Source organism: Rhamphochromis longiceps, linkage group LG3 (assembly GCF_057381845.1).
Source record: "Rhamphochromis longiceps isolate RC_006_pf linkage group LG3, R_longiceps_female_GT1.1, whole genome shotgun sequence".
Lineage (NCBI taxonomy): Eukaryota > Metazoa > Chordata > Actinopteri > Cichliformes > Cichlidae > Rhamphochromis > Rhamphochromis longiceps.
Genome location: NC_140559.1, coordinates 23,692,912 through 23,712,187, shown reverse-complemented (window position 1 = coordinate 23,712,187; position 19,276 = coordinate 23,692,912). Strand labels below are relative to the sequence as shown.

The window sequence follows — 19,276 nt, the reverse complement described above, 5'->3', positions numbered from 1 at the left end:
TCTTAGAAATGAAATTCTTTAAAGTTTCAAATCTGTAGGTGAGTCAAAGGAAATGTCCATATTTTTAAAGCCAAGTGTTTGCCAGCCCATCTTCCTGCTTTGTTTTTAACCATTGTGCCCACTAGACGGCACTTTATTATAAACAGACGCTGCTCTGAGACATTTGTTGAAAGATTACGACACCTTTGTGTTTCCAGTTTGTGTATGAGATCACATGATACATGAATGCACTCTTATTGGTTATTTTTAAAACTTTGCATCTTTTACAATAACTCAGTGACTCTGTTCCTACTTCCTTTGAAAACACTACTGGAGTATAATAAAAGAAGTGTTCCTCGTTCTAAAACACATGACTCATGTTATGGTGGCATAAACTGATTCTGACTGTGACTGAACTAAAACCCAGATATATCAGTGATTGAGGACAGACATGGATGTCCCCAGTGAGAGAGCTGGACCACACATATCAATAAAACAGTAACTAAGATGAATGTGTGCAGCGTCTTAAGCTGAAAAATCTCCAGAGACATGTTTTTTTAAAGAGCATCTAAAATAAAGTCTCACAGATTTCATTTCCTTGAATCAAAACTTTAACCACTGACACATGCACAACCTTTATTTGAAGCTTTTGTGTGAAGTTTCCAGCCACTGAATAGTGTTCATGTTGCTTTTAGTCTGCGGTTGTGGTTTTATTTATTTTGTTCTTTGTTATCTGCTCTGAAGAGAAACATGCATGGGTTTGCCACAACAACTTGTGCTTTCCATGAGAGATTTTCATGAAACCCACAGAACCACACGAGACGAACAACAAGTCAGACCAAAGTTTATTGATCATGCAGAGAAACCGAATTACAGTCTTACTTTTCTGATATCATAATGTTCTGCAAATTTGTCACACCTACATGTTTCAGATCATCAAACATATTTTAATATTAGACAAAGACAAATCAAGTAAACACAAAATGCATCTTTTAAATGATGATTTCATTTATTAAAAGAGAGCATTTATCCAAACTACCTGGTCCTGTGTGAAGGGTAATTGTTCCTTTGTTAAATTGTGAAATAACACATTCACATTTTTTGGAAAGCCGAGTTCAGTTTCACTAAACACACTCAGGCCTAATTACTGGCACACCTTTTGAATCAAAAAGTCTGATAAAGTGAGGTAGACTGGATCTCAAAAGCAACACATCCTGCCATAATCTAAAGAAACACCTGAGAAACAATGTCATCGACATGTATCAGTCTGGAAAAGGTTACAAAGCCATATCTAAGGGTTTGGGACCGATGCTGCTCAGACTCTGCAGTTGTGGTTTTATTTATGCTTATTTGTTGTTATCTCCTCTGAAGAGAGGTCTGTATCGCTGAGCCAAAATAATTCACATTTTCCATCAAATATTTGTATGAAAACCACAAAACCACACGAGAAGAACAAGAAGTGAGACCAAAGTGTATTGATCCTGCAGAGAAAACAGGTCACTGCTGTGGAGCACACATAGAAATCAAATATAAAGAGCAGGGAAGTTACTGAGTATGTTAAATAAACAGCATTCGTTTTTATACTAGTTCTATACTATATATTATTGCTTAATTATTAATGAATGTGTGTTGCTAATTTGACAACACAGAGACAATTTAAGGCAGGATGAGGTAACTATTCATTCTTTCTTTCTTATATATATATATATATATATATATATATATATATATATATATATATATATATATATATATATTAGCTTTTACATTTGATATATATTTACAAAAATCTCTTTTTTAACATGAGGTTTTAAGAGTGTATTTAGTGAGAAGAATGAGAATGTATACAAATCTGTTTTAAAATGAACATCCTCGGGGTTGAGGACCAGCAGCTAGATTTGAATGTTTGGTCTGGTGGATTACTTCAGTGAGGAGTAGATCACATTTGGCTCTGGTAGAAACTCTGAAAATAAAAACATAGACAGTTCAAACAGTATGAGACCAGTCAAAATGAAGATAATGCAGAAGTCATTTTTGGGATAGAATTTTCCTCCAGTTCAACAAATCTTCCCTGTTTTCCTGTTGTTCTTATACATTTTGACAGCACTAATTTATTTGAAGAAAAATGCATCAGCTGCTGCTCAAAACCTGAATCATATTAACGTTACATGAATGAAACTCAGAACTTTCTTCATTAGTTTCACATTAAAGGCCTTGCAGTCAAACTTTCATAACTGACCTTTTAATGTGAAAGAAACCCACCAGGAAGTGTTTGGTAGTTCATGTAATGGAAGACAGTCTCAGCACATTGTAGACTCATTTTACATGATCATATGGGAGAGTGATACATGTCAGAGTAGCTGATGTTTGTTCTGGCTCACACCAAGTGAATGTGAAAGAGAACACTGGTAGCACCCAGTCCAATTATCATAATCCCAATGCTGCAGCTAACATGTAAATTTTTTTTATTTAAATATAAGCCCTTGGCATTTACTTACCTGGACAACTGAACATGCATTTAGATATGCTGACATATCATTGAAATAGTGACAAAGACTGACAGACGTCCATGCAGACAGAGGACGGTGAAGGACAATAACAGTTTGATATTGAAACTTTTATTTGAGTAAAGGATGTGCATATTTTTCCCACCACTGGTATAACTTCAAGACTTTCGATTTGCCTCTTTGAACCTGAGGTTCCTCGTGTTGTCTTGGCTCATGTTTTCAAAAAGGAGGGCTTCCCTTTCAGGCAACAAACTAATTTTCTTTCTTAGTGAATAAAGAGCATCAGTTACCTCTGGGTCTGTTTGGTTTGATGGTGATTTCTCCATAACTTATATCTTCAGTTCTCACGTCTGAGTAGACTGCAGCTGGATCACACTCTGCAGAGTAAAACACACAGAGGACGTCACTGCAGATACCACAGCTTATAAAAAATACTCTTAGTGCACAGGATGTGCATTAAAAGAAGAGTTATCATTTCCCAGGTAGCTCTATGAAAACCTTTCACAGAAACTGTCAGGGGCTTTCAGAAGCACTGTGGTCATCTTTCCTGTTTCAGACAAACAGCCACATTATTTTGGTCATTCGTATTTAACACCAGAAGAAGACGAAATACACATTTTACCACAAAATATAAACCAGACTCACACTTTGTCACACTATATGCACACTATCATCGACATTGTGAATAGAATTCTGTGTTCACATGTCAGTTTCATAGAAACAAAAAAAGGAAATAGTCGTTTGTGGTTTTACACTCAGAATTTAAAACAAACAAAACTACTGATGTAGTTAAAGAACAGTTGCTAAAAACACACTTCAAAACAAAATTTCATTATCTTATTAACATGTTATGCCCTGGTGTGAAAAAAACCAATGTAAAATATGATGGTGTTTGTCCATCGTTTAAACAATTTTTATGTCCAGTTAACCGACTCTGTACCAAACAGGTAAATTGGCCCAGCTTCTATATGAATTTGACTCGTACCGTATGGACATCTTGGGCATCTTAGAAATGCGATGGGCAGGAAGCGGGAAGATGGTTAGTGATGGAAAGATGGTGCTCTACTCTGGCCATGCCCAAGACCATGCACGCAGCGTGGGCTTCATCCTCTCGCGACGTGCAACAACATCATTGCTGGCCTGGAAGCCCATTTCAGACCGCCTAATCTTGGCTCACTTCCAAGCTAGGCATGTGAAAGTCACAATTCTTCAAGTATACGCTCCAACAGAAGAGGCTGACGATACTGACAAGGATGGTTTCTATGCGATGCTCCAGGATGCCATTGACAACTCCCCGCGTCATGATTTGCTGATCGTGGGCGGAGATTTCAACGCGCAAATAAGCAGTAACCGGGACGGCCTGGAATCGACTATCGGCCCGTTTGGAATCGCAGCAATGACAAATGAAAACGGTGGGCGGCTGATCTCGTTCTGTGCGGCAAACCGGCTGACAATCAAGAACACCTTCTTCAGCCACAAGCGGATACACAAGGCGACATGGAAGGCCCCCGGTGGCGGATATACAAACGAGATCGACTACATCTGCATATCATCCCACTGGGCATCCACCATTAGCGATGTTAGAGTGTGGCGTGGAGCCGACATTGACTCTGATCACTACCTGCTAATTGCCAAATGTAAACTTCACCTGAAGTGCCTCCAACCACGACTGCAGTGGCCAAGTCCTTTTAACGTTCAACGCCTGAAAGATGCAAATACGGCAGAAACTGCTTCCAGCTCCTTGCTGCGGAAGGAAATAACAACGAAAATCCAGATACACTCTGGGATGAGCTAAAAGAGGCTGTGGTCGGTGCAGCAGAATCAAAGATTGGTCGCCGACGGGGCGGCTTTAAGGAGCGCTGGATCTCCGACTGTTCATGGGAACTTATAGATCAACGTCAGTTGGCAAAGTCAGTTCGGGACCAGGTGGCCTCTGACCCACATGCTTCTGCAGACCAGCGTGAGAGGGCCATGGCCACCTACCAAGACCTTGCCCGACAAGTCAAACGCAGCTGCCGGCGTGACAAGCGCGAATGGATCGAAGTTAAAGGCATTGAAGCCCAAGGAGCAGCCGATCGGAACAATACCCGAACCTTATATCGCATTGTACGAGATCTAACTGGGGTTCGTGGTGGCCGCGGTGTTCCAATCCGAGACAAAAATGGACGTGTCCTCCTTACTGCAGCTGAACAAGACCAACGATGGGTCGAACACTTCCGCGATACTCTGAACCAACATGAGCCACCCCAACTGTTCGAGGCCGAAGACCTGGCTCCTTCTATGGATCTTCTTCCTGTCGATATCGGACAAATCAGCATCACTGAAGTCAAGACAGCGATCCGACTCCTCAAGAGTGGAAAGGCCGCAGGCCTGGACGAAATCCTCGCCGAAATGCTGAAGCATGGCGGACCCCATCTTGAAGCTGCCCTTACAAGACTCCTAAACGCCCGCTGGTCAACATCACATGTACCCGATGATTGGACAAAAGGCACCAGCATCAAACTTCCAAAAAAAGGTGATTTGGGTGACTGTAACAACTGGCGGGGCATCACGTTGCTGTCGGTACCCGGGAAAGTGTTTTGCCTCGCTCTTTTGAATCAGCTACGACACGCAGTGAACGAACGATTGCGAGAAGAGCAGGCTGGGTTTCGGAGTGGCCGGTCATGCGTCGAGCAAATCTTCACCCTCCGCATTATCATTGAACAAACATTGGAATACCAAAGGAAGATTTCTATTAATTTCATTGACTTCGACAAGGCTTTTGACAGCGTCCACCGGCCGACTCTATGGGCTATCCTACGCCACTATGGAGTCCCTCAGAAGTTTGTAGATGCCTTTTGTTGTCTCTACTCCAACTCCCGTTGCTGCGTCCGGACGGATGACGGCTGCACAGATTTCTTCAAGATCAATACTGGCATCCGACAAGGATGCGTGCTATCCCCTTTCCTCTTCCTGTTGGTAATTGACTTCATCATGCGACGATCAGTTGACCAAGCTGGCATCGGTGTGCCCTGGCACGAAGCGCGTAATCTCACTGACTTGGACTTTGCAGATGACATCGCCCTGCGGGGCTCGACTCAGGAAGACCTCCAAAAGTTGACCGCGGCCCTGCAGAGGGAGGCGACGAAAGTTGGATTATGAATCAGCGCCAAAAAAACCAAGGTACTCCGAGTTGGCTATGCACGTGCCCGCATTCCTGTCATGATCAACCAACAACGTGCTGAAGAGGTGGAGAATTTTACATATCTTGGCAGCATCATCTCAAATGACGGGGTCTCTGGGATGTTGACGCCAGAGTAGGGAAGGCAGTTGGTGTCCTGCGACGTCTCCAACCTATTTGGAACTCGACCTCCCTGAATGTTAGGGTCAAGATCAGACTACTGAACTCTATCGTCTTCCCTACTGCACTTTACGCTAGTGAAACCTGGCACTCAACAAGTGCAATTATTCAACACCTGAACGTGCTTCAACAACGTGGCCTGCAGCAAATCCTGAGAATTTCCTGCCGGGACCGAATAACAAATGAGGAGGTCCTACGAAGAGCAGGCACCCACCCATTAGCCGATGTCGTTGCAGAAAGGCACTTCCGCTTTGCGGCCCATATGTTACGCCTACCCCCTCATCGCCCAGCTAAGATTGCCATGACATGGCGTCCACGCACTGGCAAGCCAAAGCAAGGGCGACCAAAGACCACATGGCGTCGAACATTCATGGACGATCTGAGAACTGTCGACATTGCCTGGGACGAAGCTGAAGCTGTCGCTGGATGGAGATCACTAGCTGCCCAATGCGCCGCCCGGCGTAGGAGGAACTAAGTAATGTCCAGTTAAAATGAGAGCTGCGGATAACTCGTTTTGTCTCTTTTGCTCTATAAATTACGGTGGCCCTGAGAGGCCAAACGGACTGCAACTTCAGAAAACACTTGCAAAAAGAAAAATGTTGCAAAAAGGAAAACGCTGCAAAAAGAAAGACGCTGCACTGCAACTTCAAGAAAAACGCTGCACTGCAACCGTTTTAGGGAACATATTTAGTTTTAAAGTAAGTGTCCGGGCTTTTCCTGCCTTTCTGGAGGGATTATATTTCACTAAAAAACGATCTAATATGCATGTCCACATAATTATGCATTATTATAATATTTTAAAAAACACACACTGTATTTTAAAGAACATACATTAAGAAGCAAATTATATTAGATTTATATTTTAAATAAGACAAAATTTGGATTTTACAGCAGTAAAATTATTGTATCTCTACAGTTTAAAAATGTAATAAGCTTTGCCCTGCACAGAGTGGATAGTGAAACAAATGGAATCATCATAATGACATTATTTCCTATTTATTACTTCCCCCTCGTTGCTTTATTATTGTAGCTCTAGTAATAAATAATAATGTAAGGATTCTGGATCAGCACCGTGATGCCCATAGTATATACAGTATTCTGAAGAAGGTCTAAAATGTCACTGTGTGTGCGTGCGTGTGTGTGTTTTATTTAGATGGATTGCAAGAGTTGTTAGGTGTGGATAATTAGATTATAGTTTATTGCAATAGCAAGTTGTGCCTTGTTCTCAGATCGACAGCAAGTGGAGAGTGATATATGAAAAGATGGGATGGAAGGAAGAAGAGAAGCAAAGAGTGATTCACAGGCAGAGCCTAAATTATTTCTCACAGTTTTTTGTTGCCTTATGGTTCCAAGTGCTGTCACCAATCTTTGCATTTTGTTATTATCTCATGATACTTGTTTAATCAGCTACCATCTCTCCTATGGACTTTTTAATGTCTACAGTCTCACTGACTGTAGACATTAATTGACTGTAGGCATTGCATTGAAAAGAAAAAAACAAAAAAAGAACGCTCGGACATAATGGTCAGGTTTTTGACGGGGCTCCCACACAAACGCAAAGCAGGAGATGAAGCATAGCTAAATATGTTTCCAAACCAACCTCCTTTCAAGCCAAAGACTAGAAAATATGGTGAAGCATATCTTCCCTTTGGTTTCACCTGCACAAGTGCCGAGGTAGGTCTCCCCTGCATAATTGGTTTTCCCTTCATCGGGAGCAGCGCTGGGCTTTTCAAATCACAGACAAACAGTGTCCCACATTCTTGATTTTTAGTTCACAAACACTTGTTGTAATGACTAACTACTCCTGACATGTTGGAGATGTTAGCTCTTTATACAGTAAAGTTACAGCTGGATACAAATAATCAGGCTGATCCTGCCATGATTTGTCTAAATCACGGACAGACAGTATCCCACAGCTGTTTATGTTTTTAAACCCATTTTGCACAGAGAGGCATTTTTTGAAAAATGTATTGATAGCAATGTTGAATATTATTACACAGGAAAAACACAACTACACGTAAAATAATTACACCGTGACGCCTCTGCCTTTGTAAATGGAGGGACAGTAACTGTGTGTGTATATGAAGCGTGTAACAGTAACAGTATTCTGTCTCTATCTGCCATTCTGCAATTCATCTCATGTAAACAATAACGTGCGCACAGCGTAACGTGATAAAAGGCACATACCTTTGACGTTGCGTGACGAACTCTGTATTCCTCGTCCACACGTAAACGCAAAAAAGGAGTTTTAAAAAATCTCAGTTTTCGGTGATTCGAAATTCCGTTTACGTGTGAACGAAACAGCTGCGTTTTCAAAAATACCCGTGTAGGTTTGGACATAGCGTAAAAGAGTTAGTAGTGTATTTTATTACTATCTCTAATTTAATGGAGTTTACTTGTATTTACTTGATTGTTTACTAAATGTTTGAGGTGTGAAATAAACCGCAATGGAGTTTGAAAACAAAATATGTGGTTGGAGGTTGTGTTTGTGCGGGGGTGGGCGATAGGGCTGCCACAAACAATTATTTTGATAGTCGACTAGTCACCGATGATTTTTGCGATTAGTCGACTAATCAGATCAGAATCAGAATACTTTATTAATCCCGAAGAGAATTAGGAAATTATCATACGTCCATTGGACGTAAAACGTACAGGTTATGCACCAGCATGCATCTGCTCTTATATAACTATCATTAGCTTACAGCTTATAGTGTTTAAGGTCTGTGCTAACCAAAAATAAAGACAAGATGATAGTTTATTAAACTTTTAATGAAATTTTCAGAATATTTCAGTGGACTTTAATAAACTTAGCCATCTGCTCCTTGCTATCTAAAATATAACAGGACACTGGAGTAAATTTGTCCATCTCACACTTCTGTTTAATCAGTTTCCTGTTTGACGTTTATTCAGCTGTGTGAAAACTATAACTTTAATCTCAGCCAAATCGATTTACTCAGGAACAAATAAAATACTAAAAAAGCCAAAGAGTAACATTTTAAGTTACCTAAGTGACTTATATATCATGTTTAACCTGAGTAGCCAAAGACGTGCCGGCAGTAGTTCGCTGTTCTCGCCGGCTCTAATGAGCCGGCTATCAAACAATGCGTCGACTATTAAATAAGTCGTCGACAATTTTAATAGTTGACGTAATTGTGACTAGTCGGCGAATCGTAGCAGCCCTAGTGTGCGAACATTTTTCTTGTAAAACAAAGGGGGGTCTAGCAAAAAAAGTTTGGGAACCAAACCTTATCTGTTGCTTAGTTTTCGGTATTTGCATATATGCTAGCTAGCTCCAGTCCCTAACTTGGCAGTACTTGTTAGCTCTGTTATGGGCTCCCACAGCCCATAACAGATTAAGCAGATGGATGAATGGTCTGAGCCAATCACCAAGGAGCTGAAATGATGCATTTCATAAGTCTGGATGTGGCATCTATGTAACATCTATGTAACAGGGGAGTTGTTTCTGAGGTTCTCATACCACAATAGAAAAAAAAACAATAACCTCCAGCTCATTTAGTATTCCAGTAAAAATTACTGCCTGCGTTTAAGGGATGGGATCTCATTTGTTTTCCCTTTAAGCACTTGTGATTTTTCTCCTGTATTAAGATTGATTTCTGCCTTGAACCCTCACTCGAGTTACACACTTCAGGAATTCCAACTTGCTGCAACATGCAAGAAAACTGCTAACAGAATCCACCAGAAATAACCAAACAGCATCCTAGTATTCACAACAAATATTGACCCTGTAAAAGGGAATAAAACTTCTATTCAGGTTTTTCTTCTTTACTCTGAACACCTTGTAGACTGTTTTTGAAGTTCTAAACCATGATGGAGACAAAAAAGAGCAGCTGTACCTTTTCTTTTTGATTTTTTCCTCTTGTCTCTGATGATAATTTGACCATAACTGATGTCTTCTCTTTGCACTGCTGAATAGACTGCAGCTGGATCACTCTCTGTACAATAAAAACATAGCAGACATTACTTCAGTGGTGCAGTCATATATGTACTTACTATTTCATTAATAATCACACAAAAACTTTTATTTATTTTTTTAATCGCACTAATGTGAAAGTATTAAATAGAACTGATATCGAAGGCTATACAGTATTTAAGCTAAGGGACCACAGTGCTGTTTTCATGAAAACATGCTGAAACCACAGGATGTATATGTGTTGTGCAATCTACAACATTACCTACAACGACCCACAACATTACCTATTACCATTATATTCTGTGCTTTCTCTTTGTTGTTCGTTTTATATCCTTGTCTCAGAATTTGTAGTGCAAAAAGACATTTTAAATGAAATAATGACCGAAGCAATTCTCTAGAGGCAATCATGGCTATAGGTGGGTTGGAAATGCAGCAGAGGTTTCTGGCACAACGTCACGTTCCAAGTTGCACAATGTGTAATGTGTATGTGTTAGTCCCCATAGGGAAATAGTTCCTCTGCATTTAACCCATTCACCCAGTGAAGCAGTGGGCAGCCACCAATGCAGCGTACCTGTAGGTATATTTGGTCTGCAATTGTGAGTCATCCATCATAACATGCACACTCTTAATACAGCCATAACAGACAACAATTGCACATGGTACACCAAAAAAAATAAATTAATTAAAAGAACATCTATAATTTGTTCATTAACGGCTGCTACAACAAAGCAATTTTTAAACCTTCTAGTTTTACACTTTGGGAACAAAACCCTTTACCCAGAAGGGAAAAAAAAAAGTGAAACTCACTATGAAACAGGTGTGAGTCAACAAAAATTGAGCTAGTCAACTGCTGTAACTGGTGTACAGGGATACTAGGTTCAGCTGTGGTTCACCAATCAGCCTATTAAACCACTTAACAATTTGATTGAGTGAGTTTCTGTTCTTTATAGATAAATATGCGAACCATGAAACCAAAGAAAAAGACGAAACTAATTCAATCAAAGAATGACAAAAAAAATCATCATGGTTTTGTTAATGTGGAAATGAGAAAGCTTTCTCACACATGAGTCACTGGTGACCTTTCTGCACACAGCGTCACAGTACAATTAAGCTTTGAATCATTAACTGTTCCAAGATATTTATAACATTGAAAACATTCCACAGTGTGACCCTTAATAAAATCAACTTTGTGTGTATGTGTGCTTTTGCTAAAATAAATGATATGTTCTTCAGTATCATCAGCTGAAGGCAGGACTCATCACATCATTTGACAAAATCAAATCATCACATCATTTGACAAAATCAGCACAAACTGAGCCACAGATGGATTCATTTTCCCGGAGCAGACAGAGAATAACAGAATCATCTGCTTATTTTCAAATGGTCCTATTTTCAAAATTACTCTAACAAATATTTGTGTACAGGATAAATAGTAAGAACAAGAGCTGGCATTCCTGTGGGGAGCCAGTCGAGGAGCAGACCTGGTTGGAAAGGACCGCACTTACATTCAATCAAGTTTTTGGGCCCTGTTAGTTAAAAAGTCAAGAATTGAATCAATAAGATTTTTATTCATGTTAAACTGTTCTAAAAGCCTTCAGATTAAAATAGCAGGCTAAATTATGTTGAAGCCTGAAGAAAAATCAACAAACACTAATCAAGCATGAGAGGTTTTTCCCTCCAGGTGTTAAATAACCAGGTTCAGCAAGATTGCAGCTGCATCTTCCATTCCTCTATGTGGTCTATAGAGGAGGTCAAGCACATGTTCAGTTTGTTTTAAAATCTCTGACTTCACAAGTTTCTGAACTTTCATCACAACCAATGTGAGAGCAACTAAACTTGTTTGTTCTTTTTATTTTGGGATGACAAGTCTTAGGAACAGGCAATAAAACAACATCCTTCAAAACAATAGGTGTGTGGTGTGCCTGTAAAGACTTTTTAAAATATAATGGAGTACAGGACTCCATTGTTGAGCAAATGACAACAACTATTAGCATGAAACTTATTCACTTTCATGAAGTGGAAGGCCTTTTTGACATCCCCCTGCTTGATGTTAAAGTGCTCAGTATGTTTAAGATTACACTGCAGCTGCTGGGTCTCATTATTAAAGTCAAAAATGTTCAAACTAAAAAGGGGGAAGTATGATGATGATGATGACCCAAATCCCGTTGCTAGAGCTTTAACTTGCAAAGATTAGAGTGGAGATCAGACTTGTGCATGTGTATACAATTTTACAAGTTATAAAAAATAATGAGCACTCCTACCTCTTATATTAGATTTATTTTTCTTATCTTTGATGATGATTTGTCCATAACTGACGTCTTCTGTTCTCACTGCTGAGTAGACTGCAGCTGGATCACAGTCTGCACAATAAAATACAGACAGAGGACACGATTGCAGAGACACAGCTATACAGAACCTTCTGTTGTTATATTAATGTCCACATATTTTTTTCTACTCCTTTTTTGTTGAGTAGTCAAATTGGAGAGACTAAGAAAACTAATGAACTACATCAGAAAATGCCACTGAACCACATGAACAAAAGCACTGGGTCACATACACATCATACTAGGAAGAGCAGAACCCATCCCGTAAAACTTTCAATGGACAGTTTTTTGTGTTGATACCATTACCAAAAGAAGGTTTGGAACTCTTGTTATTGAGTCAGCACTTTGTAACTTCATGTGGTCTGCCACTTCATGGGTGAGTTTCTATGGCAAATCTATCTAACTGCACTAATAACAGCTGATCACAGAATATCTAAGATAAAAGAAATTTCACAAACTGACTTGTTGCAATGGTGACATCATATTTCAGTACTACATTCAGTTTGATTTTATACACCTGTGATTGAAAAAACTTATATCAAAGATTAAGAGATATGACCCCACACTTCGCCCATTAATATGGCTGACTCAGACTGAATACTAAACACATGTGGACAGTCTGGATAAAGTTATTGTGTACTATGGTCAGATTTCTCGACTTTGGTCTCTTCTATCCAACATTGCTCCAGAAGGAACAATGTTGTTTATGTTTTATAAGTCTTGTGTTTTGTTTAAACAAACCACTTCATCCTTGCAAACCTTTTCTATAAAGCTGTTTCCTTGGCAAACACAGGTGGACATATCTATATCATATAGCACTGCATCAAAACACACCTGAATGCTTTAGACCAGCACACTCCTTAAACATCTGTTTGAAGAGATTCTGACACAGCTTAATTAATTAAATATAATTATCAGAAACCAGCGGTTAATGTCTGGCGACACTATAATCCACTATCTAAGGAGTACACTTTCCATTCTAACCCTCACTTGTCAGCATCTCGTATAGATTATATTTTTATGTCCAAGTGTATCAGTCAGTTAGTTCAGCAGGTAAATATTGGTCATATAGGTCTTTCTGACCATGCTCCTGTGGTCTTAACCATTCAACCCATGAGACATATTGAGCGCTCTAGGTCTTGGAAGATGAGCACACTGTCTCTTTTGGATGAGAAATTTATACATTTCATAACAGAGCAAACAACAGTATTCTTAGAAATAAATGATAAAGAGGAGATAGACACGAGAACTTTATGGGATAGCTATAAGGCTTACATGAGAGGGATGATTATTTCATACACAAGTCATAAAAGGAAGCAACGATTAACAAGGCAGTTAGAGATCGAGAATAATATAAAAAAGCTGGAGAAACAATACTATGTAACAAAATCAGCTGAAACATTAAGTGTGCTTAATATTGCCAGGACATCTTTGCGTAATTTGATAATGCGAAAGGCTGAAAGAGATGTCCTTCTTGCCAGACGACGGCTTTTTGAATCGGCTAGTAAGCCTAACTGCTTTCTGGCTCGTCTTGCAAGGAATACTCCATCAAGTCCCTTTATCACAGCTATTGTGGATGTGAATGGTGAAAGACAAGTAAGAAACCGTCAGATTAATGAGTGCTTCAGAGAATTTTATACAAACTTATATCAATCTGAGACGGACATAACAAGGCTTAACTCAGGCTTTTTCCTAAACGACTTAGCATTCCCTCAGCTTTCTGAAGATCAGGTTAGCCTGCTGGAGTCACCCATAACATTGATAGAGGTGGATAAAGCTATATCTGCACTCCAGTCAGGGAAATGTCCTGGGGCAGATGGTTTCCCAGTAGAATTTTTTAAGGTAATGAAAATGAAGTTAAATAGTTTATTATTAAGGGTTTTTAATAAAGCATTTGAAGAATCGAAACTCCCAGACTCTATGTACCAGGCTAATATAACATTGATAGCTAAAAAAGATAAAAATCCGGAGTCATGCTCATCTTACAGGCCTATTAGCCTTCTTGGTGTTGATAATAAGATACTTTCAAAGATACTGGTTCTTAGGCTAGAAAAAGTAATGTGCTCTATTGTGCATGCTGACCAGACAGGCTGCATTAAGGGGAGGAATTCTTATAATAATACTCGACGCCTATTTAATATTATTCATTTTTTAAATTTTCATCAGATCCCTGGGGTTGTTGTTTCTATGGATGCCGAAAAGGCATTCGATAGAATTGAATGGGAATATATGTTTGAAATAATGAGAAGATTTGGGTTTGGAAAAAACTTTCTGGGGTGGATCAAAATTATATACAAATCACCAATAGCATCAGTGTTAACTAACGGCTTGTTATCCTCCCCATTTTCATTGAGCAGAGGTACAGCACAAGGTAGCCCATTGTCACCACTATTATTTGCTTTGGCCATCGAGCCTTTGGCCATGGCCATTAGACAAAATGTGTTGGAGTTAAAATTGGGGATAGACAACATAAAATTCTGCTCTATGCAGATGATATTCTTCTGACACTGACTGACCCGGTTAACTCTTTACCCGTTCTTACTAGGTGTATCAAGGACTTTGGTCTTATATCTGGATACAAAGTAAATTTTGATAAATCTGTTATAATGACTTTGTGTAGTGGAGGGGATAATGAACCTTTATATGTTAAACCTTTTCACTGGGCACCATCAGGTTTTGTATATTTGGGAGTTAAAGTTACACCAAATGTTGGTCACTTATATAGAGAAAATATTAATCAAGATCTTCGAGAGATGCTGACAAGATGGAGGTCACTTCCGATATCATTTTTGGGAAGAATAAATCTCATTAAAATGGTAATCCTACCGAAAATATTATATCCCACAGGCATGTTGTTTGTAATTTTGAAATCAGAAGATATTAAAGTAATTAACAAGGCTATGGTGGATTTCATTTGGGCAGGAAGAAAACCCAAAATTAAATTGGAGACACTACAGTTACCGAAAGATTTGGGCGGGTGGGGAGTGCCAAACATAGAAAATTATGTCCTCTCAATACAAGCGAGGATTCTTTCTTCCTGGATACATTCTGACCTGCCATGGCTAAATATTGAGGAAGTATTATGTAAACCATCCTCACCTGTTAACTTCTTAGGGAAACGTCTGAATGACCTACCTCACGTAATAAAGCGTAACCCACTGTGTGGACGTGGGGAAACCTGAGAAAATTTTTTAACAGTAGTCTTCCGTTTAATATCTTGTCAACGTTTATAAATAATCCTGACCTTCTGCCGCAAAACATAGGGTCAAGCTTTGTGGGATGGCATAAAGTAGGTGTAAAGAGGTTTTATGACCTCTTTAAACATGGTGTGTTTAAATCATTTGAATCCTTGAAGTCCCAGTATTCTATGTCAAAGACTGAGTTTTATAAGTATTTGCAATTGAGAAATTATGTGCTAAAAAATGCTAAATCATTACAAATCTCAACTGCCTCTTTTCGGTTGGAGAAATTTTTTCTGGATAATAGGGAGCATAAACATTTTGTATCAAAGTTTTATTCTGAGATTTATGCCCTAATTGTGGATAAACTGACATGGTTGAGAAAATCTTGGGGGACGCTGCTTAAATGTGAAATAGATATACAGGCATGGGACAAAATTTTGCTCCTTCCATCCAAAATCTCTGTTTGTAACCGATTTAAAGAACTGCAGTACAAAATTTTGCACAATGTGTATATTTCTCCGTATATTTATAGGAAGTATAATATGGGAACATCTCCAAACTGTCTCAAGTGTAAGGTCAGAGTGGGCACTAGATTCCACTGCTTGTGGGAATGTGCTATTTTCCAGTCGTTTTGGAAAGAGGTCTGCGCCAATATTAGTACAGCCATTGGTCATCAGGTGACAGAAAACCCATTAATGTGTATATTGAGATATATCCCTGTTTCACTGGTACAACATGAGCATGTAATTCAGTCACTGTTAATGTTGGCCAGGAAAAGCATCATGTTGAGACGGGTGGGGGCTGAGCCTCCCTCCATTTCTCTATGGAAGTCGCTCATCATTGAAGTTATGACTCTGATCAGGCTGGGACATTATATTGATGGGAGCCTCCGAATTTTTGTGGACAAATGGAAGAAACCACTGGAAGCACTGGGAGTAACCTGTAAACTGGATCCTAGTGGACAACAATTATGGACATAATGTTGTAATACTCTAGTGCTGTTTAGTGTTATTATTTTGGATGTGAACCAGTCTTATATTTGTTAGGGAAAAAAGTTAAATAAAAGTAAAAAAAAAAAGAAAAAAGAAAGAAACCAGCGGTTACATGTCATCTTAATTCCCGTGAATGCACTAAGAGTGTACCTAATTTTTCCAACACTTTTTGTTATTGCACAAAATAAGATGATTTTTTTTTCACAGGACTGTACATGACACTTCCTATAATCCGGCACTATACAGTTTTATTTCTTCTAATAATAGTGGTGTAAAAACAAACAAACAAAAAGACGCACCAGCTTTAAACTACCTGTCAATACCTGTCAATATGTCACACAAACTATTAAATTGTTAACTCCGTAAAACAAAAATAAAAATTGGCATATTGGCAGGTGAACAGCATTGCAATGAGTTTACTGAGGTTGAGAGTTGGTGTTTGTGCACACACTTTACTTCTCTTAAAAGCCCTCTAGCAAAACCTGAGCAGCTGAAGCGCTCTCATTAGAAACAGGAAACAGAGCAACCACAGAGCTGTTAGCTCATGTAAACGGACTAACCACAGCATCAAAAAACAAACAGTCCAACAAGCAAAGGGAAAAAAGCCTTCACGGTTAACTGTCATCTAAAGACACAGAAGAACAAAGGGATTATTTTTAGGCTTTCACACAAGTTTTGGAAAAAATTTATCTGTGAAACAATTTTAATTTAATATTAATACTGTGAATTGTTTAGGAAACATGAGCTAACATAAACACGAAACTAGGCCATCTGTGTGATAGAAAATTAGAAAATAGTAGCTGAGAATTAAACTGTCACCAATGTACAGAGTACTGTCTTTAGCTCTGTAAATGTTGGTGTGGAACTGAAGAACACTTTTGTTAAGAAATACTAAATATTTTGAAAAACATTAAAAACTCAGCTGTAAATATATACATTATATATACACACTGCACATAAAGCATTACCTCTGCTCCATCTGATTGGCTTTTGTTGGTGATGTAATATTCTGAGGTCACTGTAAGCGATGTCATCTTCACTAGCATTTCCAGTATCATCTAAAATGAACCAAAATAAATATCAATAAAATTATTCTATAGTAGGCTTAATGAACACTTTTATTTACGCTTTTATTTTTTTTTTTTAAAAATGTTCAACATGTTTGTAAATTACATGTTAAAATAATTTACATAACTTTTTAAAGGAATAATTCTTAGTCTCACCTTTCGACTTCCTGTGAACACATCGTCTCACCAATAGAATCACTAACACCAGTAGAACCACAACACAGACTGATCCAACAGTCAGCAGCACATGGAGATAAGGAGGAGAGGAACCAGCAGAAGTGGTTGTAGTAATGGAGGCTGATGTAGGTGGAGGTGTGGTGGTGTGTTTCTCTAAAATAAAGCAAACACAGTCATTAAGTTGTCGTCACATTGTGAATGTTGAAAGCTGCAGAAACACAGACAGGTGAGTGTGTCACCTGTGACAGTGATCCAGCTGGATGGAGACTCTCCATGACCGCTGATGTCACACTTGTAGAGGCCTTCATCAGACCTGGAAACATGCTGGATGGTCATGTGACCTGTTGACTCATTCCCAATGAAGATGCCATCTTTATAGAAAGCAGCTGTGAGGTTGGAGGGACCAGTCTTGTTTTTACAGAGCAGAGTGACGTCATCTCCCTCCATCACAGGGAGGACAGGACTCTGCAGGATCACTGATCCACCTCAACACAGAGACAAACTACAGCATTTCATCCATTTACACACAGCTTCATCAACACTAACTCCACACACTCAGCTTACCAGTGACTGTCAGGTTAACCATGTTACTGATGGGACCCTCTCTGGACTCACACCAGTAAACTCCACTGTGTGATGTGTAAATGTAGCTGATGTTACAGGAAGAACCAGCTGCTTCTCCCCACTCATCTCCACACTGAGTCCTCTGTTGTTTGCTTGTGTTTCTCCTCAGAGTCCATCCAGCAGAGCTGTCGTCCTCCTCACAGCTCAGAGACACAAAGTCTCTAATAAAGAACTGAGAGCTGCTGGGACTCACAGTCAGACGAGCTGTGAAGTGTTAAAATGAAAAATCATCTTTCTTATAATGTTAATACAATTGCAAATTCATTCAATCACAGAAACCCTTCACCAAATCTAAAGAATGAGCAGCTCATATAAAACTGTACAATGTTTTTTTGTGATTTTGGGGGCCATAACTACAAGCATAGAGATGATAAAGTCATGTAGTTGCATCAATACTGTCATCCCCCTAAATTTCAACATAAATCATTGATGAGATCTAGAAACAGTAACTTAAGTCTGATGCAAATGATCATGGAATTTTATGAATCCATGCATTGATTGAATAATTAATTAATTAATTATAAATAATAATAAATAAATAAATAAATTATTCTGTTCATCCGGACGCGTAAATTTTTGTTGGGAAAAATGTTTTACCAATCATCTAAGTGACTTCTTCAGTCTCTTAAACAAGTGTTTTTTTTGTTTTGTTTTTTCATAATACAACATAGAAAACTAATGAAATTCTAAAAAAGAGACATTTGATGACAGCATCAGGTCTCAAAAAAGTTTGGACAACGGCCAGGAAAAGGAAGTGGTCGCAAAAAGAAACAGCTGGAGGAGATTTTGCAACAAATTAGTTGCAAAAGTTAAATGGCAACAGGTTATTAACATGATTGGGTGTAAAAAGAGCATTTTAGAGAGACAGAATTTCTTTCCAGAAGTTAAGATTGGCAGAGGTTCACTAAACTAGAAACCAAAAACTACAACTATAAAATTCCAGCAGCTCAGTTCCCATGAACGGTTCATGAACGGTTGTTAATAAAAGAGGGGATATGTCAAAGGTAGCCCGTGCCAACTTTTTTGATCTAGGTTGCTGCCATCAAATTTAAGTGACTTTTTTGTCTTAAAAATTGTCTAGTTTCCCATTTTAAATTATTAAATAATTTTTAAACATTTGATATGTTTTTAATGTTATTTCAGTGCTGTGAAA

At 38.8% G+C, this 19,276-nt stretch overlaps 3 protein-coding genes across 5 annotated transcripts in view; 1 reads left to right on the top strand and 2 right to left on the bottom strand.

The window, feature by feature from the left end:
• Positions 1–19,276, bottom strand: part of LOC146673524 (uncharacterized) — a 272,508-nt gene that overhangs the window by 142,801 nt on the left and 110,431 nt on the right. The gene's annotated exons all lie outside the window — the stretch shown is intronic.
• LOC146673529 (programmed cell death 1 ligand 1-like) overlaps positions 1–19,276 on the top strand; it is a 104,140-nt gene that overhangs the window by 78,637 nt on the left and 6,227 nt on the right. The gene's annotated exons all lie outside the window — the stretch shown is intronic.
• Positions 1,885–18,230, bottom strand: LOC146673530 (uncharacterized). Its single transcript, XM_085401943.1, has 7 exons — positions 18,064–18,230; positions 17,739–17,984; positions 17,479–17,547; positions 17,224–17,313; positions 12,019–12,117; positions 2,777–2,863; positions 1,885–1,942 (listed from the first exon to the last, which is right to left on the bottom strand). The coding sequence occupies exons 1-7, from the start codon at positions 18,083–18,085 to the stop codon at positions 1,899–1,901; spliced, it is 657 nt and encodes a 218-aa protein (XP_085258069.1). The 5' UTR covers positions 18,086–18,230; the 3' UTR covers positions 1,885–1,898.

What these genes read in the sequence shown, in the direction of transcription:
- LOC146673530 (XM_085401943.1), bottom strand. Translation starts at nt 18,085, where the DNA reads ATGGTTAACCTGACAGTCACTG. An exon ending in CAGCTGGATCACTGTCACAG is followed by an intron (nt 17,548 to 17,738) that starts GTGACACACTCA and finishes CTGTTGGATCAG; the next exon opens with TCTGTGTTGTGGTTCTACTG. An exon ending in AAATAAATCTAATATAAGAG is followed by an intron (nt 2,864 to 12,018) that starts GTAGGAGTGCTC and finishes TTTACTCTGCAG; the next exon opens with AGTGTGATCCAGCTGCAGTC.